The sequence below is a fragment of the Bacillus rossius genome, chromosome 11 (genome assembly GCF_032445375.1).
Source record: "Bacillus rossius redtenbacheri isolate Brsri chromosome 11, Brsri_v3, whole genome shotgun sequence".
Taxonomy (NCBI): domain Eukaryota; kingdom Metazoa; phylum Arthropoda; class Insecta; order Phasmatodea; family Bacillidae; genus Bacillus; species Bacillus rossius.
Genome location: NC_086338.1, coordinates 26,597,227 through 26,625,150, shown reverse-complemented (window position 1 = coordinate 26,625,150; position 27,924 = coordinate 26,597,227). Strand labels below are relative to the sequence as shown.

Genomic DNA, 27,924 nt, shown 5'->3' with positions numbered 1-27,924 from the left:
TTTTTGGTTAGGTATCCGACCCCCATAAGCTGTTGCCATAATGAACCAAGTTGACGGAAAACTTATAAACATATGTACACTTGGTAAATACTAAGTAGTGTATTAGGTTTTCAATCGTCAAATCTACATTTGGCATCAAAGTGTTGATGTACCTCCTGCGGTGGTAAAGCCAGTCCCCACTCCGTTAGCATTGAATCCCACTGGTGGAACGCACCACTCGTGTGGCCCGCATGGAGGAAGTTCACGATGCTGCTGCCAGGCAGTAGACAACAGAACACGGCCAAGGGCGGACGCTCCATCCCGCGGAAAAGAACAGAACGGTGTGTCTTGATAAGGATGACATTTCCGATTGTGCTCCACAGCGCATGTTAACGGCGACAGACTATAAATGTGTGTGGTGGCATTCACCCTAGTGTTCCAGCTGCCACAACAGCAACAGATAATTTTCTGGGAGAAGAATTATACCTACTGTGTAAGAACAGTATGCCTGAATATGTATTCTTTAGAAACTCTTGTAAATCTGTAGAGTTGTTTCCTTGCCTAAGGTTTATACATTAACAATCGCCGCGAGTCCAGTGATCCACGCTGGGGCCGACGACCCACGCAATCATAACAGCTAGCCTGGCACCCTCTCATAAAGAAAATGACTAAATAATCTCCACCAGTAATCACTGGGCTCATTCGGGACCCGAACCCGAGACCTCGGATGATGGAAAATGGCGCCCCTGAAAATTGGCAGAAATTAAACGCAAAATGGTCAAGGAACAAAAAAACCGACCATTTTTAACTTGCCTGGGAATCGTGACCAGACTAAGCAGCGATGGAGTGAGGTGACAAAGGACCCCTTCACCCGAACATAGAGGTTTCTTATGTTTTCTCTCTCTCCGCTGTTTCGCAATACCCCTGCCACCACCTTCACGCACCACCCCCTCCTAATAACACGCACTTCCTCACTCTCTCCAACACTTCAGAAACACCCCCCTCCCAAATGTCATCCCCTTAACTCCTTCACGTATCGCCCTTCCGCCCCCTTTATATTCCACCATCCACATGGCCGCGACTCGTTGATTAACAGCTGCACGACGTCAGCAAAGCAACCGCGCGCTACCTAATCCACCTCGTAATCATACAAAATGCTGCCACTTAAGATACCGGCGGTGTGTCCGCAATGCCTTAGACCAAAAAACGTCTATATGCTGATGGACCCCTCGCAATGTCGGGACACATGCACATGCCAACCACAGTCCAATCTTGTGCAAGATAAAACCGAACCAGTAACACAACAATGGGCGATGAACTGGGATGACATCTGGAGAGAAAAACTAGGAACTGAAATAACATGGCCCTTACAACCCGAAACAAAACCACAGCCCATAAACATTATGAAGCATAAATCAGAATGCAGACGAACAGCAAAGTGTAGACGCAACCCCCAACCTCACCTGCCATGTCATGGAGAAGACGACGCACATGGAGCTGCCGACCTCAGCCTACCCAGGCTTGAAACCCCCACCCCGACTCCTGATGAGCCGGCTAACAATACCAGAGTTTAGCGGAGCCCCACAGTAGGACCCGGAGGCATACTTGCTACAGTGTGATACTCAGCTGGCATGCTGCGGGTTACCACAGGACGAGTGGGTGGAGAGGACCAGCGAACAACTGCGCGGTACTGCCCGGAACTGGTGGAATCTGTGGGGAAGATTTGACATCACGTGGCAGGAGTTCATGGAAACGTTCAAGCGCCAGTTCAACACCGGAGCACCTATAGTACAGTGTGCATCACACTTTTACGGAACCTTACAGAGAGACGAAGAACCAGTCGAAAAATTCATTGCGAGCAAACTGCCACTGTTCAGACGAATATCACCAGATATGATCCCATCCATGCACTACCCACAGTAACCGTGTTACTATGGGATAAGTTACAGACCTTTCTACAAGTCAGCCACATGCCGACAATAGGACTACGTCCAGCAGGCAGTAGCAAGTGAACACAACCTTCAAAATGTCTGGTGCCAACAACCACCTGAAGTGCACAGGGGAGACCAGGGACCACCCAGCAGCTGGAGACAAGCCACCCTGCAGGCCCAGACTTCTTTCAGCCACGACGCACCCAGGTAATTGACGAGGCACCACCGCAACCCGTGGCCCAATGCATATCAGGGTTCCCACCACCAGGGACAGCATACTTCAATCGCCCCCCTCTATGCCCTCAAGGGACACACCACTATCATAGCGACTGCCCGCGGACGCCAGCCGACCCACAGACTGGAACCATACAACCACCGCAACAGCAACCACAACTACAACAACCGCCTCCGGGAAACGGGTACAGGGGAGGCAGGAGTAGAACTCCCCTTCTCCGCGCCAGCAAGAAGCACCCTGCCACCAATATTGGGACAGATCAGTTCAACCACGAACAACTTACTCCGCATCCCAGTGGAAGTGAACAACCAACCCACAACCGCTCTGGTCAACACGGGGGCGAACCATGTGTTCGTCTACCCCTCCCTAGTGCCACCCGGAGCGCTACGCCCACACTGTGGCGAGCTGCGCCTGGCCACCACCACCCACGCCAGCCAGTTGATTGGATACGTGGATGTCAATCTGAGCCTAATGGAATTCGTTACTCATGTAACTGCTATGGTCATAAATTAATTACACGAGTTCGTATTGGGACAACCTTGGTTTGGTGGATCACGACGCAGTGCTGGAGATGGGAGCTGCCCGCGTCCACGTTGGCCTGACAAAACGACTCACAGTGTACACCATGGGACGAATGCCAGCACCAACTGGCAGTGTTGACTCTGACCGACCTCCGGCCAAATGTTCCCCCAGAGTTCCAAGACCGGGTAAACAGGACCCTTCGCGAGCAGCAGGATGTGTTCGCCATGGCGACCCGCTCAGGTGCACTAGTGGCCGAGCACTCTATCCCTAGTCACAAACCAACCAGTGTACGACCCCTCACACAGGTATGGTTTTCGCAAACACTAAGTAATCAATGAACAAGTCACAGAAGTGATTGCAGAACAGCATCATAGAGCCCTAGAGTAGTCACTACAATGCTGGTATAGTACTAGCCTCAAAAAAGGACAGGTCCCTCCGGTTCTGCGCCGACTTCCAGCCGCTGAATGCAGTAACCATCAGTTACTCACCCCTGCATATTAGTGTCCAGGGGGCCATAGCCGGGCTGGGTAAGGCTCGAGTGTTTAGCACCCTGGACCTGAAGCCTGGTTACTGGCAGGTGCCGATTAGACGGGAAGGACGGGAAGATAGGGAAAATACGGCGTTCACCGTGCTTGATGGCAGGCGCTTCCTGTTCCGAGCGATGCCGTTCGGTTTGAAGTGGGTCCCGGCTACCTTCCAGGCCAGGATGGACAGGGTTCTAAAAGGCTACATTGGGCAGTTTACAATAGCCTACCTCGATGATGTGATATTTTTTTCATAAACGTGGGATGAATACTGCTGTCACCTGGCCCTAGCAATGAAGCGGTTGGCCATCCACCATTTTACGGCAAACCCTGCTAACTCCCACATCGGGGCTGGCGAGGTAGACTTCCTCGGTCAAATCGTCAGAGTGCGAACCGTCCCCAGTTAGGCGACCTGCAGAAGATCGCGGGAACCACTGCAAAGATTCATAGGCTTAATAAACTGGCTTCTCAGCTATATCCCCGAATTTTCTCAAATCATCTCGCTCCTCACAGACTTGCTCTCGCCTCAAGCATGCTACCGCTGCTGCCCCGTGATGCAACAGGCATTTGATCAAGTTAAACTTGCATTCACCCAAGTCACCTGTTGACCTGGGTGGATCCCGAGCAACCCCTGTTCTTACAAACAGACTCTAGCGCACTGGAAATGGGCACGGTGCTATTCCACATGGATGCACAAGGAGAGAGACAAGTGATTGACTACACCAGCGCAAAATTCGGACCAGCCGAGAGACGATACCACAGTAATGTACTGACGTCGAACCAAGTGCCTACCTAGCTCCCTACAGGCCGTTATGACGAGGCAACGCCCCTCCTGCCAGTCATGCGTGTGTGGTGCAGTGTAGCTAAGGCACGGGGGGGGGGGGGGGGAGGTGTAGGGGACAGTTAGGCGCAGTGGTACCAACAAGTACGACAGTACTTCCTGGCGACGAGGGTGATATGTTTTATTTTTCAGCAGACAATTTATGTATCGCAGAAGAGAGACTGGATTTGTATATATTTTTTTTACTTTTATTTGAAGGGTCTTGTTCTGATGGGCCCGGTCGGTCACGGGAGTGGAGAGGTCGCGGTTTATTTCCCAGCGCGGGTAAGCATAGTCATTCAGCGCCGCTGGTCAGGACGAGGATAGGCCTGTTGCTAGATGCGCAGAACTACGTGGCATCGCCAGTAAAATCTCGGCTGTCATAATTAATTTTGCATACAATAAAAAAGTTGTGAGAACCGCTATTGGCCCTCGTGGCGCGGGCGTCCTAACAGACAGTCACGAGTCAGACGCGAGAGACACGCCTCGCAACCCACAGAGATTTGGAGCATATCCTGAACATCGTGTAGCCAGTAGACTTCGTGTCAGAGCCAGTAGCGCATTGATTTGCAGTGCGGCACAGATCGGCGTGGCACAGCTCACGGAGCCGGGCTTCCCCCTAAGACGTCCACAGGCGGGGACGGGGTCAGCCCCATGTATCAGGGTAGTTGTGTTAATAAACCAGCAGTCGCCCATTGAACTTGGACGCTGTGATTACGAGCACCAGGTTAGCATCCCCTGGAGGCCACGAGGCCGGAACCCCCCTCTACCTCGAGCAGTCGGGCAGCTGCACCTTTCCCGGGGAATAGCCTGGACGACGACAATACATTAGTGCCTAGCAGTAGTCTGCGCAGTGAAGAAGTACCGACCCCACCTCAAAGGCAGACAATTCACTCTCCGAACAGACAATCAATGGTTGACATGGCTGCATACCATGCAGGGACGAAAAGGCAAATTGATTTGCTGGGCATTGCTCCTCCAGTCATTAGACTTCAGAGTGGACCATGTACCAGGTTCAGAAAATCAATTTCCCGATCTGCTGTTGCGTGAGCCAGATGCTTGAGACAAGGCACCAGACAAAGAGGAATGGGAAAACATCCTACCCCCTCACCACCCAGGCACGCGCAGTAAAGTGATTTTTTCTTTAGCAAAACAATCTGGATAACTGGAGTTCTGCTGCATTTTAACATTTTTTTCATTAACTCATATTTTTACCCCTTGAGGTAATGATTGGTCATATTAAAACTTACTGTCAACGAAAGTCTAACATATAATACTAAAAATGTAAATACCATATATAAAGGATTGGATTGAATAGTTTGCATAGTACAGAATTTATCTTTCTATTCCAACCTGTTTTTTTCTATCCCTTGCAGTAATGTCTCATCAAAAATTATTTCATAAAAGTTTCAGATACTATTAGAAGATTTACAATTAATTTATTTGTCCTTTAACGAATTTTTTTCAACCCCTTGCAGTTTTAATTGGTAATACCTACTAAAAATGAATTTTGAAATATGATTTAGTATCGCTCTAATGAGATATAACAACTTCACACAGATGCAATGTATGTTTTATAGCAAAGTTCCTGTTTTTCAAAAAAACCTTCCCACGAGTGTCTCACCATGGTAACGGCTTAAATAGGCCATTTTTTCCTTGCATTTGAAACAATTTACTTAACACTCAACAAATGTTTTCATAGCAAATGCACTTACCTGGAACGACTCGAGGGTAAACTATCGGAGACAAACAAGTAGTTGGGCCAATGGAGGCACAGGAATCTCTTGACTACTGTATACATCTCAAGTCGTGTTTTTTTTTTGTAGAACATTAAGCTTACTCTACACTATAAATTACCACCATACCTTCTGTTATACCAATTGGTATAAAAGCAGGCATGATAATTTTATGTAGTATGGTTTATGTACCTAATATGCTAACAGAAACCCTGCCAACACATTTGCCCATCAAATCAAGCATATCAGGTTAAGATAAATATTATGATGTCATTTCACCCAATGGGTGTCATGAGCACAGGCAATGACAATTGTATGTCCCTGTGCTTGCCAAGACAGGATGATTCTGCGGTGGTTTACCATCACCTTCTGTGTAATGAAGATGAAAGGGACATTACACTCGGTCCTGAACCCACGAAGGTTTGTAAAATACCCTCCCTGGCCGGGAATTGAACTCGGGACCCTTGTGTTACCAGCTAACCATACAGGCCACCAGACCATGTGGGTGGACAAAATAAATGTGTGCATGGAGTCCACATGGAAAAGTGAAATTTGTTTGAATTTCCTAGGGTGGATCAGCTGTAGTCCATGTATGAAATTTTTTGTGCGCTTCTGGTTCTTGAATTTTCATTGAAACAGCTTATTTTTTTACTTTTAAGAATTTGAAAATTTAAACACTATCATGATTTACAGTACACGTTTGATTATCTGCAGTAATTGAAGTAGTAACACCGCACATAATACATAAGTTAACTTGCAACCAGCAGGTAGGTCTAATAAAGCGTTTACAACTAGCAATGTTGTATTAATTAGAATGGTTGTTATGCTGCTTCTTATAAAAAAAAAAGTATGGGTTTTACTAAAGAAAAATTAAGTAATTACCCTGTTTTATCGCATAATCGTCACACGCGCATAATTATCGCACCCATATTTTAGGGTGTCAAAATTTGGATAAAAAGAACTCTCGCATAAACGTTGCAAGATGTTTTTGACCCGCTATTAGATTTCGAGCGCTTTGTATAGGTATCTTTTCCATATAAAACGATGTATTTTAAAGTAGAAATCTAATATTATTGATGTGCCAAAGTAAACTTTATCGTAGTGAAACTCTCCTGGAATACATTTTGTAAACTTGAATAGTCATAAGATATAATCACAAATTTGAAAATACACAATTTATTAGCCAGGAAAATTGAGTTGGAACAAACATGACATCAAAGATATTTAATATTTTGTTGGTTCTCTAAACCTAAAGCATTACAAATGTGGCATTATCTTTAAATTATTTTTTAAATAAAAGTTGCAGTCCAACAGATACATTAAAACAAAATCAAATGGAAATATTTTAAAACACATTATAAAACCAAGTATACGAGGTGTGGCTATTAAATAACGAGACTGTCATTTCTACAGAAGGACGCATACGCCAGACGCCAGCGACAGACAGCGTGTAGTGTGAAGCTTTCTCTTTGGAATACAGTTCCTCTCGCTTCTGTAAAAATATCAGCATAGCCGTAGCCTTCATACGCATCATAGGTTGTTTTTGTGCTTGACCGGAAAAATTTTAAGTGTGACATTAGAGCAACAAATTGTTGTGAAATTTCATATGAAACTTGAAAAATCCACTACTGAAACTTATAATTTATTGAAGGAAGTGTATGGCAATGAATGTTTATCGCATGCACATGTATTTGAGTGGTTTTAAGCATTTTCAAATTGGCCGAGAAGACGTTGAAAATGATTCACACCTGGGTCGCCCTTCCACGTCAAAAACTAATAACAATATATAAAAAACCAGTAATCTGGTTCGATCTGACGGTCAGTTAAGTATTCGTACAATTGCTGAAACTGTAGGTATCGACAAAGAATCCGTACTGCAAATTTTACACAACAATTTCAACACGCAAAAAGTATGTGACAAATGGTGCCCAAAATTCTCACATTTGAACAACAAGAAGCTCGTAAAAATGTTTGTACTGAATACTTTGAATGCCATTGAAAATGACACAAACTTATTGGAAAGGATAATAATAAGTGAAGAATCGAGGTTTTTTTACATATGACCCTGAAACTAAGTGCCAATCCACGCACTGGAACAGCCCAAGTTCACCGAGAGCCAAAAAAGCTTGAATGAGCAAATCAAAATTCAAAGAAATGACTTTTTTTCCCCAACATTCATGGGATTGTGTACCTTCACTGGGTTCCTGAAGGTCAAATTATTAATAAACATTACTACCTACATGTTCTTGCTGAACTCAGTGAAAGAATAAGGAAAAAAGACCCAAATCGTGGAAGGACAAGTCATGGAAGTCATGGGTTCTCCACCAAGACAATGTGCCGGCTCATTCCGCATTGTCTGTCAAGAGGTTTCTAGGCAAGTACAGTATCCCAGTGTTAGACCATCTGCCTTATTGGCTGGATCTTGTATCATGCGACTTCTGTTTCCTAATGTAAAATCTGCATTCAAAGGAACAAGATTTCAGTCCGTTGAAGCTGTGAAAGAAAAAAGTGGCACGCGTCCCAAAGAAATTGACAGAAGAAGACTTCCAGCACTGTTTCCAACATAGAAGATTCGCATGGAGCATTGTAGGGAAAGAGGATGGGTGTATATTGAAGGTGATAAGAAAATATGTATGAAATCAACAACAAATTTTTACGTCAGTCTCGTAATTTTATAGCCACACCTCGTACATATGTATGTTTGTGCTGAACAACAGAAACCAGTCTGTATATTCTTCCTACAAAAAAATCTTATTCTTATTAATTGATTCAACATTTAAACTTTAAAATTTCAACACAAAATTCTTTCAACTTGACACTGAATATATCTAGGCTAACAATTTGTTGTGTGTCTACAATATGATGAGTGCTGTGTGCTAGCTCTACGTTTCAGTGTTAATTAAGGGTTGTCAAAATTGTAATGCCAGCATTTTAACATATTTTTTAAGTTTTCATTATTTCTTTTTACGACTATAAATTACAACATAAACCATTAAAGGATAGTGGTATTATTATAAAGTTTAGTTTGGCACACCAATATGCTTAGTACATCCCCTGATGTTAATACATATACGGATTGATATATATATATATGTATGAATCACGTGGGTCCACCATTTTTTTTTATTTTTCTGAGACTTCCACAGATGGCAGAATCGTGGTTACACATTTCCGTTCCAATCGACTCCCATTCAATTCACAAAATTACTTCTACCAAATGCTATATATTTTTGATAGGATACTTTGGTAATCAACCAAGTTGATTCAACGGTCCAATAGAAGCCGTGTATATGCTGCAAAGCACATAATCGAGGGTTGATTGCATTTAAAAACATTTATGCTAGTTACATGTTACACATCTATAAATTCAAGCATTCTAGGAAAGAACATTTTCTCTCTTGCAAATAAAACACAAATTTGCAATTTAAATTTGTCATTTAAAAATACTGTTTAATAAAATACATATCTGTTTTCACAATTTTAAGTACTAATGCTTTATGTTAAACAATATTACATATTTTTTTGGTTTCAGAATTTTTTTAAAACATATTGAGCATTGCTTTACAATGTGATTTCAATATTTATAGACTAGGCCAAAAATGTCAAAACTTTCATCACAGGTACACAATACAAGTATTCACCTAAATGTTCAGATTTTTTTTTTCAAACAGTCATTTTTAACACATAACAAAATAACATCACAGCCCTTTGTGCTGGCATTTTACGAGCACAGACTAGCCTGTTCCCACACTTCTCAGCTAAAGGGTCGAATGACACCCACACAGATTACAAACAAGTATAAATGCTTTCACAATTCAAGGTATTTCACTGGAGTTAGGTCACCACCATTCTTGCTACACAATACACAAATATGGTACAGCATAGCTCAATTTGAATTCTTGCCAAAGGTTTTCCAATAATCAAGCAATCAAAATACGAAAATCTCATCCTAATACATGCACTGTCAGTTGAAACAGGTGAAACAAAAGGCTTAAATATAATCTTGTAAAGTTGAGGATAGTCATGATTTTCAGAAGTTGACACCAAAATGTTAAGGTAAAGAGTAATTCACTAAAGTGATACGGTCTAAACAAGGCATAACAATGTGATCACATCCGTAAATAACTTGCGTGAAACAGAATTTTTTTTTTTAAATTAGAGCTGGGCAGGATTTTTTTTACGAAACGTCGGGCACAAAATTCATTTTTCCCATTTCCCGATTGTATTCCGGTAGAATACACATCCACGTGTCGCACTTGTTTACAAACTATTTCCGAACAAGCACTGCACTCCAACCTGATTCCATACATCCAGGCGATCCTAACACTCCATTTCTAGCAGTTTAAACTCAAAATATTAATGGTGACGTAATAAATATTCACATGCATGATCGTAAACAAGCACTTTATTCAGTATTTAACACATACGCCAAATAATCAGTTGTTTTACTTCTGTCCTGAAACAATAGCGGAATGAATCTCATCCACTATTGCAAATACAAATTTTAGACAAATTAAACGCTTAATAAACTGTCATTTGTTTCAGACAAAAAATAAATACAATGGCTTAGACCATGTACTACAAAAAACAAAAAATGGCAATTGTTGTGCAATGGACAAAATGTGAACATTGTAGTTGAAACAAGGTTAAAATCAATTGTAAAAATCATTCTACCACCTTGTTCACATAGTAGCAGCTTACTTATTGCATTTAATTAAGACACCATATGCGTTGACACTTGCGCCTTGAAAACAACATAAACATAAATAAAAGTGCCAGAATCAAATGAAAATTCGCTGTAAATATGTTTGCAATATTGCCAAATGGGTATGTCGTTCTCATAAATAATTTAAATGAGTGAACAAAGTAGAGTGTAAATGTGAGCTAAGTTCATCAATATTTCACACAATAAAATGTTTGTTTTATTTTCGCTGTAACCACGACATTAAGGTTCACCTAATTTTGAGGTATTTTGCGATTCATGAATATTAAGCCCGTATTCCACGATGGAAGGTTCCGTACATGCTCCTCTAAAAGCTTCCAACGAAACTGCTAGCCAAGCCTCCAGGGCAGCTGGTATGGATGTTTCCGTGGAAGAAACTCACGTAGAATCAAGGACGACTGTGCCTGGTGTAGGCCTAGCTTTACAAAGAACGATGTTTGTTTATTAATAAAAGTATAATTTGGAAATTCGTCGTCCAAGTTTTTTACTGTTTATTAAAGGTATTGTGTGTGTAGACAAAGTTTTAGATTCGAACAGAAACAACGTAAGAAAGTATTTTTTACAAATTATAAATATGTATGTTTTTGTTTTTTATAATCGCGTATTTTCACGTTTTATGTTCTTATCTTAAAAGATATATTATAATAAAGCCGCTCTAATGAGAGTTAATTGTTTCTTGGTTAACAAAAGCTGTTAATTATCAAATATTTTTAATTGTTTATATTCGATTTATTTTTATTTACGCGACGTCATACTGTACGCGTATGAAATACGACTCGATTCGATGCTGTTACATAACATAGCATGTGCCATGTCATGCGGTATCAGAAGTAACGATTAACGATACGAAAGTAACGAGTACTAATTGTTATAGTAACGAATACATACGGGTACACATTTTTTCGTTACTTTTACACCTCTACTTGGGGCACACTACTTCATTCTGATTGGCTAAAATTTTCACATTTTATGAAACCTTCCATGGAAATTCAAACGCGACCGATTACAAAAACTTCCATGGAAACGGCCAGCGCTCCGATATTTCTTCCACAGAACCTTCCATGCCAGCTGCCATGGAAGACCTTCCAAGGAAACTTCCATCGTGGAATACAGGCTTTACCCACCACTATTAATCTATTATTACTATATTTGAGACTAAACAATAAAAAGGAGAGCATTTTTCATCCCAAACAATACATAAACTTTTGATACTTGTAAGCTAAAATAATTCCTGATCCTGTCTTATTTCCTGTAGAAAATTTTTTTTTCCCACCCAAAATTTTCCTAAACCAAAATTCCCTATCCTGCACAGCTATATTTTAAATAATTTGAAAGTTAAATCATTACAAAAAGCCGTACGTTACAATTTTCCATATCATACAATAAGTTTGCAAATTGCAGGGCATAATTTTAAAGGGTGGCAAGATATGCCTAAATAAGTGCTTGTTTTGGCAATTCCTGCAAACCATTTAATTTATGCCCCGCAATTAAACACCCAATACATTTTAAAATGTCACCAAGTCCAAGAACCATATAGCAGACGTCACCCAAAACGACAGTTCATGCTGAAAGTATGTCCATTGTAATTGATGACTAATTTCAAGCTGTAGTTTACATGTGTTTACCATGCAACAGGAACTCCTAATACATAAAAAATAAAACTCTTCAAATTCTATTCAAAACTTTGGTAGAGCTTTTCATAACCATAACATTAGCATTTTTTTTTTTTTTAAAAAGTCACTCTTCTGGGAACATACAGCACAAACATGCTATGTTTAAGTAACTACTGACAATAGCAAACAACATTTTCACTGTACATTTCAAGGTCTTTACTCCAGCAGTTTGAGATCACGGTTTACCGAAAATCAACATAGCGATAACAGGAATACCAAGTGTGCAGATGCGAATATGAAGTTTAACCTGCTAGAAAACAGAGAATACTGAATTGAAAAAAAAGAAGAAAAAAAGGCAGCAACCATAAACTCCGAGCAAAATAATGATGCCAACAGCGTATTTATGAGGACAAATCACAAAACGTGCCAGACAAGAGACTGTACTGCTAATGTCGCGTAATTGACTGCAAGGTGGTCGTTGCACCTTATTGCTACGGTGTGTTGGGTGTTGGTTACTAGAACCACTAGAGCCACTGAAGGACTCGTACCACGAGGAAGCCCCAGGGGCCCTGCCGTGCCCTCTGCTACAGCCTGCTCCACCGCACACAGCCAGATCACAGCACTCCCGACAGCAGCACGGCAGGCCATTTCTACAGAACAACTGTTTACTCTGGGCGTCGCAACCGGGGGTGACGGGGGGGACACATCCCCCCCAATAATAAAAGTCTTCAATTTCGTCCCCTCCAATAATATATTTAGTTTCGTAGTTATATTAAAAATATGATTTCTGTGATATAACCCATATGTTGCGCATGGTGCATTTAGTCCAATCGTGGTAATGTGAGCAATTTTTAATTCAATCTTCGTGTAAAATCAAAATCAGGTGTGATACCGAATACAGATATGTTAACTGTGTTTTTACAAATTTGTTCTCTGAAAATATTTTTTAGAAAAAAAAAATTATATATTGCAACCAACTATAATTAGAATATTTAGGAAAGAAAAATGTCTACCTTTTTGCACCTTCAAACCCCAAATTTTCCCAGGGGAGGACCCCCGGGCCAACCGGTTTTTTTTTTTTTTTTTTTCCACGGGATTGATATTCCTCAACAACTAAATGAATTGAAGTCCCCCCCAAAAAAATATATCCTTGCGACGCCCATGGTTTACTATTTACTCTCTTCACTGCCTACTGTTAAATATTCTACCCAGAAGACACTCCACAGTGGAGTACAACATTTCAATGACGAGAACACTCGTAAAGAGCTCCAGAAAGCATCGTGGAAATACAGAAGTCTGAATAACGATAGTTATGGCGTGTATAGCGTGACGGTAAAACCAACACCATTAGCTTTAACACAGTGAACAGTATTGCACTTCGCCATTAACTGCACAAATGAGACAACACAAGAGAACACAAGGCACAATATTAGTGAACATACAGGCAAACAAGACTATAAAAAAAACAACCCCTCTATTTTACACTTTTTTCCTTCCTTAAAAAAAAAACTGCCTCACACCTAAAATGCTGTTAAATGCTACCAACTGATGTACTAATTCAAATACTAGCACAAAAATTACTCCCATACCTTCTAAATCTCTTGAAGAGAAAAATATAATTTTTATATGAACACACCAGAAAACAATAATAAATATGTACGAAACTCGATGAGACATAACTATGGGCTGGAAAACTTTAGCATCCATTTTTTTCTCTCAAAATTAGCATCTATTATTTTGTAAATTTGGGGGAACGACAGTACCGTAGTACTGCTGTGGTTTACTTCACTCTCCGCTAAAGCAAAATGCAAGTGAGTGCACCTGTTGTTTTTCTCAGCGAGATGAGAAAATCTGGGGCAAAGAAAGTGGACATGTTATATTTGTATATTAACTGAAGTGATGATAAGTCTTAAATGACAGATATAAATTAAAATAATTTAATCATACATACACATGTGTCCTACCAAACTGAGAAGTACTAACATAAGGTTATTCAGGTTACAAAGTCTACAACACGGGGTTTTTTCTTTCTAAGCGTAAAAATATTTTGTAAAATTTTTAAAACTGTTAAATACATATGTAGGTTGGAGTTATGTGGTATTCATAAAGGATATTTTTACAAATCATGGAAATTTTAAACTAATTTAGCTGAAAAACAGCATTTATGTTGGAAAAAAAGCAAAAAATAGCATCTAAAATGTAAATTAACAAAAAAAAATAGCATCTATAGCAAGATGCTAACTTTTCCAGCCCCTAGGAATAACCAACATAGTATTTAATATAACCTCTATCCCTTACTACATTGATATATTAACTATCCATATCCCACATTTTCACATGACCCAACTTGATGCACTGAACACAGACTAAACCAACATCACTGTCATGCAGGTTAACATGTTTATATTGGTACTGTTTTAAACAACTTTGTTTTGCATGCAGTGTGTGTAAAACCATGTTAATACCACAGAGCACATCATTCTCACATAAACTAAACAACTGAGAGCGTTAGAGCCGTATGCCGTACCGGCAACGGGCCGGGTCTGGACACCAGATACGGGACGGAATAAGTATATTTGGTTACTTGTTCCCAGACACTGCTCTGATCTTGGACAATTTGTCAGCATATTTCAGAGTAAAAGAAAACATTTTAATGTAAGATTTTTCTCATACCTTTCATGCTTATTGTATATATATATATATATATATATATATATATATATATATATATATATATATATATATATATATATATATATATATGTATATATAAAATAAATTTATATTTGTATATTCCCACTATATACTATATGTTTTAAGCAGAGTTTGCAGTGTAACACTGTACACATCTGTGTATTTAGATGTACACAAGTGTGAAAAGTTAGGTGTGTAGGTTTAAGGATAATTTGTATAAGTTAACATTATTAAAGAAAGCATCTCTTGGTATCTAATAAAACAATCTGAAAAACCCTTGGTTTTTCATTTCAGTTTACACATTATTTAATTAAACTGTATAGGTTTATTAAAGAAACTAGATTGTCAACCCAAACCCAAACAGGCATGATTCTAATCGACGGTTACTGAAAATTGAGAATAAACACTTTGCGCTTTGTGTTTGGAGACCAAAACAGAATTTAAAATAAAAGCGGCTTTATTTAATAAAACGACAAAACAGAGAAAACGGGATATAAAATTACGTACTTGGGAAAAAAAATGGCTTCACAGACAAAATGATACATAGTTTTGAACAACTACTTTTTGTAGAAACGATACATTAAATTTTAGCAGTGATTATTCCAAGTTTTAGCATGTAATCAGCAAAAACAATAGTTATGTGGGTTTGTTCCCCTTATAAGGAGAGTGCAACATCCCGCACGCTCACAATCCTTGGTGACAGAAGACAAGGGAAAGGAGAATCCGTGCCTTTTCATAGACAAAATAAAACTGAATCAGTATGCCTACTGTAAACCCACCCAGTGCTATTGCAGAACCTATTTAAATGCTGCATTGGATGTTAACAATATCACAACAAATAAAAGATGATGCAATAATAACAAATGCCTATTTGTTTTAATATAACTCTCTTGGATTTCCAATATTATAATATAAGTACATAAATGCCCATTTAATACAATGCACACTTATTGGCCTTTTTCTAAAGCATGAGCTATAAATACTGCAAATATGTAAATGGAAAAATTTAATTATAAATTTCCAAGAACCAACTTTAACTCGTCATTGGTCGCGCTATGAGCATTTTGCTCACCCTCAGAAATAATGTTTTACTGTTATTGTTTTTATTGCTGTGGGGAGGTGTCCTTTTTTCTAGCTGAGTTTTGAACCTTCCTTTTTAAGTCACTAGGTGGCTGACAGAATGTAACTAATACTTGGTCTTGATATAAGATATCGTTTACAGGCATGCACGCCGCATGAGCAGTTTGCTCACAGTGCGACCAGTCGCGTTGCTACAATTGTGACGACAGTTCGGTTTGCAAAGTGCTGTGTTTAGTCTTGGAATATATTCTCGTGAGAATAAATTTAATGATTCTTGGTATTACTTATTGAAATGAATCGGGAGAAGAACATTGTGGCTTTGGCTCTTCAACAAATCGCTGAATGTTCCAGAACAGGTAAGTTATGTTATAATTATCAATATTTTCATTGAAAATACAAAAAAAAATTACATAAAACATCAATTATAGTAAACATTATCATTTTGTTACAAAATTGTTGATTTTCGCATCAAAATAAGTAATTACTTTTGAATACGTATGCTGAAAAGCTGAATTTGCATAGAAGTTAGACAAGAATTTATAATTTTGGAAAAACTCTTAGGAATTCCAGAGGAAGATATGTAATTATAGTCTTTCCATAGTTTTATGAATCTATTTTATTTTTTACTAGAATTTTCAGTAATGTGATATATATTCTGTGCTTTGTATTTACAGAAGTTCCACCATGGTTGCCGTAGAGTTTACCACCTGAAAACCAAGCAGCCGCCATTGATAAAAATTTTGACCAAAATATTGAAAAATCCTAATAGAGTTAGTTATGTGTTATAAAAAGTAAATTTCCATGAAAGCAGTTAATTTTGAAATAGAAATTCTCTAATGCATAATGTGTGTTCTATTAGTCATAGTCTCAAATGTATAACATAAATTAGTGTGCCCTCAAAAGACTCAGTAGATTTAATATTTTTTTTTTTGCTATAAAATGATGAAGTAGTAAATAATGTGTGATTTTCTGTTTTGCTTCCAAAACTATTGCATTTATTGTTGATGTATTCATAGGCCGGACGAAGGAATTTCAGTATACAGCCAAATAGTTTATTCTGATGATGATTTATGTAAATAAAAAAATTAAAAATTATGTGATAATAATATTAAATATTATTTAAAAAAGCAAAGTTGTTTCATTTGCAATAAGTAAAATATTTGACCTTTTAAAAGTGGCTAAGCACGACTCTAATCGTAAAATTAAGTCTATGAGCAAAATGCTCATGCGCGACCACTGGTGTAACATTTTACAATGCGACCAATGACGGGTTAAATTCAAACACACATGGGCACACAAAAACTCATTATAAATGTTTGTATTTAAAAATAAATATTTACCGAGGTATCCCAACACAGGAACATTTGAGGCCTTACAAATTATTTAATTGTTATTTATCCCATTTATAACTTTAAATACAGTACGCTATCTTCACTCCAGTATGTTCAGAACTGAGACAGCAGAACCTCAATGTAGTTTTAATGAAAATTCCGTGGTTAACCCACAAAGTTAACGTACATGAAATGCACTCTAGTAAAGAAATAAATCTCACACTATTAAAATATTTGTTATGACCTTATGGAAATGTATAAAAGGTTTGTGAAACACTAATTTATTTAATTCCAGTTCTATTTAAGAAGGGCATATGTATATTATATCTCACTGCCAAAGGAAGCATAAACACAAAGTATGCTCAATGTGACCGGCCAGCATGAATATTTAAAACAGCCTGTTGTACGACAATAAATGATTAGACAAACAAATTAAAAATAATTTTTTGTTGCATAAAATGATGTGCATTATGATACAAAAATAGTCCATACACCAAAATGATCAATGTTGAAAATTCAAATAATTTTATGTAAAGAACACAAAACCACATCTGCCATGATAATTCACAAATACTGTTCTCAATCACAGAGCGGGTGATCACACCCAATAATGCAAAGCAAACTTTCAAAAGGAACCTATCACCTATGATAAGGGGATACCATATAGATATGATGCTTTAAATTTTATTGCAACACCACAAAACTTAACGAAAAACTAAATACACATATATAATATATATATAATGAAATCAACAAAAAATTTCTCTAAAATGTGTCTATGTGGTGATGGTAACTCATACTCAGACTTACAATACATTTAATCACTCAATTGACTAAATTTATATTTTGTTTTTGTACCTTCTTTGTTTTAAGTACCTGATTAAACAATGATCCCAAACTCTTAATTCTTAAATACCATTAAGTAATTTACTACCAAAATTGTTAAATTACATAAAAATATTTGTTCACAAACTGCATTCAAAGATTGCATTTTTTAAAGCATGTTTTGCATGAACCTATATTAACCCACATTTATTTAGTATAAATAAATATATTAAAATAAGTACTCTGTATATCAATACTGTATTTCTAAACATTAAGGTACAAATTTATGAACTATTTAAAGCTTCTGATGAAGACATTTTTGATGGTAAAACTGGTTTCACCTCCATCCCCAATGTGCTTTTTTTAGCCAAATTAAATTTTTTAGTAGACTTGCTTTTCTGCTTAGAAACTTTGAGTATCTCAGTTTTTTCCCCCAACTTGCTAGCAACTCCCTGCTTGTATTGCACTAACCTGCTCTGGGACAAAAGACTCCCATTCATCGAGGAACTAGAGTCCTTGCCACCCAAGGCAAACGTCTGAACATCAGCATCGTGAAACTTGGCCTCGTGTTTCTGCAGCAGGAAGTTGCGTGTGAACGTCGCCCGACACAGCCCGCACTTGAACGGCCGTTCCCCCGTGTGGGTGAGGATGTGGCGCTTCAGGTCGGTCGACCAACCGAACGTCTTGGTGCACAGGTGGCACGGGTACTTCTTCTTGCCGGACACGGCTCTGCCGTAGGAACAGTCCGTGGCGGAAGGCACATGGCGGTGGGCGGAATCAGCGGCCTCCGCTTCGCACCACGGCGATGTTGCCGGGCATTCCTCGCGGGCTCCCCCCTCCCTCCCAACGGCAGTGTGGCGAGGCACCACCTTCCTCGGAGACGCCTGCTTGCGACAGGACGCACTCTTGGCTCTGCCTTTCCCTGCACCCAGCCCCGCCACGCCATTCCTCATCAGGAAACACACATTTACAGGATTCGACTTTGAACAGTTGGGAAGATGGCGTGTCGATGATTTAGACTGTGTTAAATGGCTCGATGACGCAGTCTTCCGATCTCTGGAAATGTTAATGCACGAAACGGGAGACGAATTCTTCTGCCTCGAGGACAGTTTCACGATGCAATTTTCCAGCCGTCGCTGCAAACTGCACCGCACGAGCATGAAGTCACCGGATAGAGACGAATTCTGTCTCCTGTTCTTGGCACGCACACCGATCTCGGTGAGTATGTGGCTGATGGGCACAGGCTCCACCTGCCGGTCTTCGCTAGCCCAAGCGACCAGGTCCTCTTCCATGGTCATGGTGTCCCTGGCCGGACGCACGTGACCGGGGCATTCCACACGGCCCGGGGAGTCGCAGTTTTCACAAGTCGACGACTGCTCGCAAACAGAGCTCAACTTTATGTTTCTGCGTATGTGGGCCGGACTGCAGTGGTGCAACCTAGACATGATTTCACAGAAAATGTTGTCCAGCTCATCATTTTCATTGTTCGTGGAGTCGTGGCTCGCAAAATGCTGAAGAAGTGCAGAGGCAGACAAAAAGCCACACTTGCAATCAATACATCTCAATGCTTTGGCTGAACCTGCGGAAACACAAATGTACACGTAATATTAGGTTTTTTGATAGAGAAAAGGCATATAATTCCACAGGTAAATGCACAACTTGATAAAAAGGTGTCCATGCTTGTAGTATCACGTAGTGTACTGCCTACAGAACCAATGATTACAAGCTCATGTATAATACAAAAATAGTCCTTTGTCAGAGTGCTTACACATTTGTAATGACAGTAAGATCTTTAATGAACATTATGAGTATAGAACTCATGAATACTGCAAATACTTGATGGAAAATTATGAAATTAAATACTATTACAATGCCAAGATTCTATTGCATACATATGATCATATATAGAGTACGGAATTGTATGTACAGGTTCTCTTCACAACCTTCCAATACAAAATGTACTTTTAGTTCTAAAATAACTTGATTTAATGTGTTACAACATTGTTTTAGTATTATCTAATAACACATAATTACCAGCATATCAAATTTACATAATTTGTATTACGTTTACAATGGGGCCCAAACTTACATTACTTTCGAAGTAATTTTGTGTACCTTAAGTTCACGTAATTAATAGTGTTAGGAAAAAGGAATTTAAGAAATAATTATAAGATATAATCATACACTTTTAGTTCAACAAGTTAGAGAACTAGAACTTAGTAGAGAAAAGGGACTTAAAGAAAATTATATTTGAATTTTTAAAAAAACAAAATCACGTTCAAGAAGTTCATAAGCTTTAAAAACTTCTTTAATTATTGTTTATTAAAACAATGCACTAAATTGGTGTACAAAATGAGATGCAAAGGAAAAAAATAAGCACAAGCAATACCAATAAAAATAATAATTTATTAAACAAACTGTCTCACATCCTGTTCAACTACATCCCCTCTGTTACTAATACAGGCTCGACACCTAAGTCAGATTTCTACAATCATGGAGCTGAGTCAGTTCTTCTTTCACTTTTGCAAAAGCGGTATTGCTGCTCCACCAAGTGTTTGCATCAATCTCCACTTCATACACCAACTCTCTAGCACATCCCCAAACAAAGTAATCGAGTGGAGTTAGGTCTGGGGAAAACATTATCTAGGTACTTTTGCACTGTCAAATGTGCCGGACAGCCGTTGTTTTAGAAGACCATTGAACGATCTTCCTCGAATATCAGCTCTCATCAATTCTGAAAAGTTATTCTGCAGGGTAATCATCAAGTTAATCATCACTATTGAGGGTGTCCAACAAATTGTGCTGTCTGATGAGGTGCCTCTCGATCACACCTGCCCAGACATTTACCAAAAATTTAGTTTGATGAGGTGTTCGCCTAATCACATGTGGAATGTGGCAATTTTGAAGGATGTGCTTGTTGAAAATCCCCTCTCTAGTAAATTTCAATTCTTCCGTCCATAAAATATGTCAAAAATGGTCAATTTTCTATGTCAAAATGTAGAAACTGCAGAATTGCAATCGTCGTCTTCATCTCCTTCTTCTAAACCTGAAATAGAGATAAATCCGTTGGAATAAATGTGAGATCGATGGCAAACTCCACGGTTATTGTACAGGGGTAAATATGTAGTTGGGTGATGTGTATTAAAAAAAAAATTTTTAATCCGAAAATACTTTTAATCTATGCTCTTTAACTTCCTCTTTTCATAAAACCCAGCGGGGATAAGAAATTCCAAATACTTTAGGAGATATCGAATTTTTTAATTTTAATAACAATACCTGTGCATGGTAAATATGTAGTTGAGCGGTATTTGCGAAAAAAAATGTTAAAAATCAGAAAATACCTTTATTAGATGCTCTTCAACTTCCTCTTTTCATTAAAAGCAGCGTAGGTAAGAAATTCCAAATACTTTAGGAGATATCGAATTTTTAAATTTCATCATATGTAGTTGAGCGGTATTTGCGAAAAAAAATGTTAAAAGTCCGAAAATACCTTTATTAGATGCTCTTCAACTTCCTCTTTTCATTAAAAGCGGCGGAAATAAGAAATTCCAAATACTTTAGGAGATATCGCCGTTCTTATTTTGCATACAAGACCTGTGTTTATCATTCGACCGTCGCAATATTTTTATTTTGCCGTGTGTTTGTGAATGCCTAATTAATGAAAATGGTTGATTAGGTCAGGTCAGTTACATTATAAATACTTTGAAACTAAGCGTACATTAGAAATAATATGAAATAATTTGAATGGTTCTTTAGTTTTAAAGTATTTATAATGTAACTGACCTGACCTAACAAACCGGGACAAAGGATGAACAGAAACAACTCACGTAAAATTTTTTTGTTACTTATTACTTGCGCAACAATAAAAAATAAGACTTTAAAATTAGAAACGTTAAAAACTCGCCTAAGTTGGAGGCGGTAAATAAACACCGTTTTAAACAATAAATGAAGTAAATAATCACGTATTGGTTAATTTGAATTCTGGACTATCACGAACAATCACGTGACATCATTATCCAATAAAAAAATAGATGCTAGTAAACAAGAAACAATGGTGAAAGCCACATGAACGCACTGCTATAATTGTGATGAAATTTAAAAATTCGATATCTCCTAAAGTATTTGGAATTTCTTATCTCCGCCGCTTTTAATGAAAAGAGGAAGTTGAAGAGCATCTAATAAAGGTATTTTCGGATTTTTAACATTTTTTTTTCGCAAATACCGCTCAACTACATATGATGAAATTAAAAAATTTGATATCTCCTAAAGTATTTGGAATTTATTACCTCCGCCACTTTTATTGAAAAGAGGAAGTTAAAGAGCATAGAATAAAAGTATTTTCGGATTTTTAACATTTTTTTTCGCAAATACCGCCCAACTACATATTTACCCTGTGCATTCATGCGGCATTCACCACTGTTTCTTGTTTACAAGTATGGAATTTTTTTTCTTGCTACCGCCTCTAACTTAGGTGAGTTTTTAACGTTTCAAATTTTAATGTTTTATTTGTTATTTGGATATTGTTGTGCAAGTAATAAGTAAAAAAAAAAATTACGTGAGTTCCTACTGTTCATCTTTTGTCCTGGTTTGTTATGTCAGGTCAGTACATTATAAATACTTTAAAACTAAACAACCATTAAAATTAATTCATATTATTTTTAATGTCCGCTTAGTTTGAAAGTATTTATAATGTAACTGACCTGACCTAATCGACCATTTTAATTAATTAGGCATTCACGAACACACGGCAAAATAAAAAATTGCGACGGTCGAATGATTGCACAGGACTTGTATTGCAAAATAAGAACGGCTATATCTCCTAAAGTATTTGTAATTTCTTATCTCCGCCGGGGAAGAGGAAGTTAAAAAGCATAGAATAAAAGTATTTTCAGAATTTAAACATTTTTTTTTTTAACACATCGCTCAACTACATATTTACCATTGTAGGTATTGAGAGATAGCCCAAGAAAAAATTAAACAAAAATTGATTTTGCAAGGAAGAAAAGGAGGGAAATCATTTTTTACCCACCCAATGTTCAGTGGACAGATAAATGGCTTTGTATTCTTAACCCATACTTTGTGTTATTTTAAATGAACATACAATCAGCTATGAGGATGAAATAAATGTAATAATTTAAATTTACCTTGCACTGAGGTGAAGTGAAAAGGATGCCTTCCATCTGCATGGACCGCTGACCATACTTTCCATGTGGTATAACGGTTCGTTATATACAAAATAAACAGTTCAACGCCGATTGCAAATTTTGATGTTTTTTATTATTTTTATTTTTCTAAACAGAATGCCCCGACGAATCCAAACACTTACAAAAGTTCATTCACTCGTTCCACACATGTATCTGCCCGTCGAAAAACAGCTGGTAGCTCGCATGACGAGAAATTACCGAAAATTAATAGCGTAGATTGAGTCCTTCAGTAATGTTTTACTGCAAGTATAAAAAAATGGGACGACCTCGAAGAGAACCGCACCCAGCGAAAACGAATTCCGCCCCGAGCCAACATGCCTACGAAGGTGGCCGCAATTTCTAATTAAGTTATGTCCAAAACAAAAAAAAAACAATTAGGTTGATTTAAATACAGGCCTGGCTCCGACCACCAACGTGAAATGATCTCTTCGTAAATTACATGATAATGATAATTTAGCGAGAAGCCATCGAACGCGACCTACTCGTCCAGCGTTCGACAGACGACTGGTGAACTCATGAACTCGTCTCCTCCACGCAGGGAGTAGACGTCACATGACCTCACCGACCAATCACAGGCACGCTTCATTCACTCTACAGATATCAGCCAATTACAGAGCAAGTTACAACACATGAAAAAATCTTTTACACACAGAACTCTGGGCTTCCCCTGATCTTTCTCTTTTCAATTTCACATCGAAATCGGGGAGTTCCATTCTCGTTCTCTCTCCCACACCGTGAGAGAGCAGTTATCACACCTTTCCCATGACCAGTGGAGAATTACAGCTTATCTCGGTTGGCGGGGAAGCACTGTTTCTTTCTCACTCACACTAGCCACTGTCCCTTGTTCTAGAACCATTCCACACGTTAAATGAACATTACAAATAGTAATTATAATACAAATTTCTTAACCAAATTAAAATCATTAAAAATAACCTGAAAAAGTAGGCCTAAGCAGGCAAATATCTAGTACAGCGACTTCTTTGAGAATAATGACATAAAAAATAGTAATGATTGAAAATGTCTAATAAAATACAAAATACCTTCTTAAAAACATAGCAAGTAATAAATATCAACCCTAAAATATATAACAAACGGTAAAATATCGTTATAAAGACCTTTTAAGAAATATTTACATTCATGAAAATAGTTTAACAGAAAAATTATTTAATTAGGAGGGAAGGGTTCTGCAACATTACAGTGGGAACACCTAGGTCAAGAGCCATGTGGCTTGTAGGACTAACATTCTTTGAAAAAAAGAGAGACGAATGGGAAACAAAAGCGTTTTAACCTGCTCTTTGAATGCTCATCCGGCAGCACTTAGTCACTTTGCGTTAAACAAGTAAAAAGAACCATACTTTAGTGTTTTCTTATTAAAGAAGCATACTGTTGTGGTATTAGAAATAACGTCACAATATTCAAATCAGATTTCAGGGTGGCCACACAAAATCCTAAATGAAATCCCCTGACTTTTCCAGGTTTTCCCTGACCTTTATTTTTCAGTGTTAGGCTGCTTCACTTTTAAAAATTAATCAGTGTTCTTTTTTTCAAACAGAGTATTCAAAAGACAAATATAAGAAAAAAAGGACAATATAAATATCATAAAATGTATCTCTAGTTGTTTATCCATGTACAAAACTCATTGGGAATAAAAAAATTCTGAAATTACGTATGTACTCAAACAAATTTATTTGTACCAGACAGTGACATTAGCCGAATAAGCCGAATAAACTGAGAGGTAGGAAACTGTTTGTAATATCACAAAATTTCTTAAGAAAAAAAATGTTAAACAGTCAATGCACAAAAGATAATTTTGTTTAGTTCAATTCTTACAGATTAACCACAGATTATCTCTGGAAAAAATATCTAACCCATGCTACATTTAATTTGATCATAAAATTACATTTACTTTGAAAGTTTACAATAACACAGTAAAACAAAAAAAAATCTTTTTAGTTTAAAGGTGGTATACAAAAATAAAGGGAAAAAGAAACTTAACTTTTTATGTAGGTATAAAATGTAATCACAGTCTGAAATTCACCAATTGTATTGGGCATGCACAAAGCATTGTTTACTGCAAAATCAAAAACAAAAAAAAAAAAAACAACTTTAAAATACCAACCATTACTTTCATATTGGAGTTTATTATGGAGTTTTTAAAGAATTTTAGTGAAATTAAAGACAAATTAAGGACTTTTTAAGGATATTAAGCAAGCAAACAAATCCTGATTTTCCGTACATATATCAATGTTGTTTCGCTATCATGTTCAAGAGTTAATAACCAAGGTCTTAAAGCATAAAATTATGGTAGAAAACCAAATAGGGTGGAAAACAGTCTTGGCCACAACCGTAACATAATGACAGCTTCGGCTACGCTGTATTCCTAAGAATCTCTGGAGAACCACAGGATCATCTTGCAGCTGGCATCAAGTAAACATGGCGGGAACAAATGGATCAAAGATCTCTCTTGTTGAAAGTCTTGGCTATGCTATTAAAGCACAAAAAAAAAATTTCATTCATTATATTTACATGACAGGTAATATTTACAATAATTTTACACCAACTCTAACCCGCAAATACCATTAAACTTTTACCTACACGCAAGCATGGCGGTGACAGAGTTAACACTCAGGCGAACGTAAAATGGTTATTTGGTAAAGTTCTTGAAAATATTTGAATGAGCCTCTACAAAATAATTGGAAATAAAACACGGAACTTAATAAGTCCAATTTTGGGATACCGCCCCCCCCCCCTTTTTTTTTTTAAGTGGCAACCCTATACTAGACAATTACCGCCGGGCCTTAAGGTGTAATAATGTTGTACAAGTATACAGACTTCATACATACCTGAAAATGATTGCATTACTACAGCCACAAAGCTGGTTTCGTAATGGAGATCGCCCCAGCTCTAACCTCAGCATTGCTATGTAAATTAAAAACATCACTTTTTTAAAAAATCCTATCCCATTTGATTATAATCTGTTAGCCATATAACAAAAAAAAACATCTTGCGAAGTGAAAAACTAATAAATATTTTATATGGCTGTAATAATTACGTCTTCAGTTAAGTACATTTATAAAATATACAGAACAAGAGCTAAGCTACATTGAGAAAATGAATACAGAATATTTCAAAAATTATAGAACACCATTTTCCTAAAACTTTTATTTTAACATTCAGTTCTATGTGGTGATTCTTCTTCTTCTTCTTCTTCAAAACCTTTTTTTTTGGTTGGGTGGCCTACGATGTGAACCAGCAGCCATGGTTCAAAGCAGCTGAACTTAGACATTAGTGGGTTATCTACGTTAAGGAAAATCACGGGTAGGGAGTAGTGATGGGTCGTTCGTTAACGATTCGTTCAAAAAGAACGAATCTTTGAGAGAACGAAATCTTGCGATTCGTTCGCGATGTAAAGAACCGGCTCTTTGAGAGCCGGTACCTTGAAAGATTCGGAAGAACGAAAACGCGGAGAGAACGAGAGAACGAGATGAGAGAACCGGTCACGCGCCCGGTCTGATTCGTTCGTAAAATGATTCATGACGTCAGGAGTCTGAAGAATTAGTAATCACAGCGTGCGCATGTTCACAAGAGCAAACGATAACTGATCAAATAAAATAGGGTAACATGAAAAGTATCTATACCTGAAAATGTCAACTGTTAAGTAGTGGTTTAAAATTGCTTTTTCACATTCACATACACAAATTTGGAAATAAAAAACTAAAAAAACAAAAAAAACCGTATGAATTAAAAAATAACAGGGAAAGTAACTACAAATGTTCACACTTACCATTTCTGGGTTAATTAATGTACTTCATTTGTTTCTCTTCATACTGTATTGCAGTAGTATTAAATTTTTGTCTTTTCTCTCTAAATGTGTTGGTCTACATGTAAACACTTTACTGTCACTAGAGTGTAAATAGCCTATATATTAATATTTGTAACTTAAAAAGTAATAAAATATAAATAATCTTGTTTCATATACGCAACTGTGATTCACTGGCTACGGAAAGCAATGTTCAAATTCAAATACAAAAACACGTACGTAATACTCTAAAGGATGAACGAGTTACGACACCTGATAAAAGAGCCAGATCCCATACACAGAAAAGAACGAATTGACCGAGATGAACGAATTGTTCTGAACGAATCATCTCACGGTACTGATCCAAAAGAACCGATTCGGTCAAAAGATCCGTTCTGCCCATCACTAGTAGGGAGGCTAGTCTTCTTGGTAGAGGCCGATCTACCACAGGAGCGGAAGGCCATGGATGAAGGAGTAAGAGGATGGGCATGGAAACCGGCCACCTCGGATTATTACTACTTAAGGGTTATACATGAATATGATTGCCTATAATGAAATCAAGTAAGATCTGACATACCTCATGTGGATGGTGGTATAACATCGAAGGATACGACAAGGGGAAAGGCAATCCCAGGTTTTGCAAGTCCTGATACCTTTGTTGTCTGTCCACAAAATTTGGACATTCCAGAAGTATATGTCGCATATCTGCAAGAGGGTTTCCGCAGGAAGAACTCGCCGAATCAATAATACCCAGCTTGTAAAGATGTGCCGGTGAACTATTGTGATCTGAACGAAGGCGGAAAGATATTATAGCACGATTTCGATGTGATGACAGGGGTTAATGGGATATAACGTTAAATGTAGTGCCATGTAACTCATGATATAAGGTAGAGCGGGCAGCAGATAAT

General features: G+C 37.9%; 1 protein-coding gene across 2 annotated transcripts; it reads right to left on the bottom strand.

Moving 5' to 3' along the window:
- Window positions 1-18,096: 18,096 nt before the first annotated feature.
- LOC134536717 (zinc finger protein Xfin-like) lies at window positions 18,097-26,450 on the bottom strand. Of its 2 annotated transcripts, none has more exons than XM_063376594.1 (2): window positions 26,061-26,450; window positions 18,097-19,450 (listed from the first exon to the last, which is right to left on the bottom strand). In XM_063376594.1, the coding sequence occupies exons 1-2, from the start codon at window positions 26,153-26,155 to the stop codon at window positions 18,298-18,300; spliced, it is 1,248 nt and encodes a 415-aa protein (XP_063232664.1). In that variant the 5' UTR covers window positions 26,156-26,450; the 3' UTR covers window positions 18,097-18,297. The 2 variants fall into 2 exon arrangements, with proteins under 2 accessions (XP_063232664.1, XP_063232663.1); XM_063376593.1 differs by having other exon boundaries at window positions 18,097-19,592; window positions 26,061-26,446.
- Window positions 26,451-27,924: the final 1,474 nt, after the last annotated feature.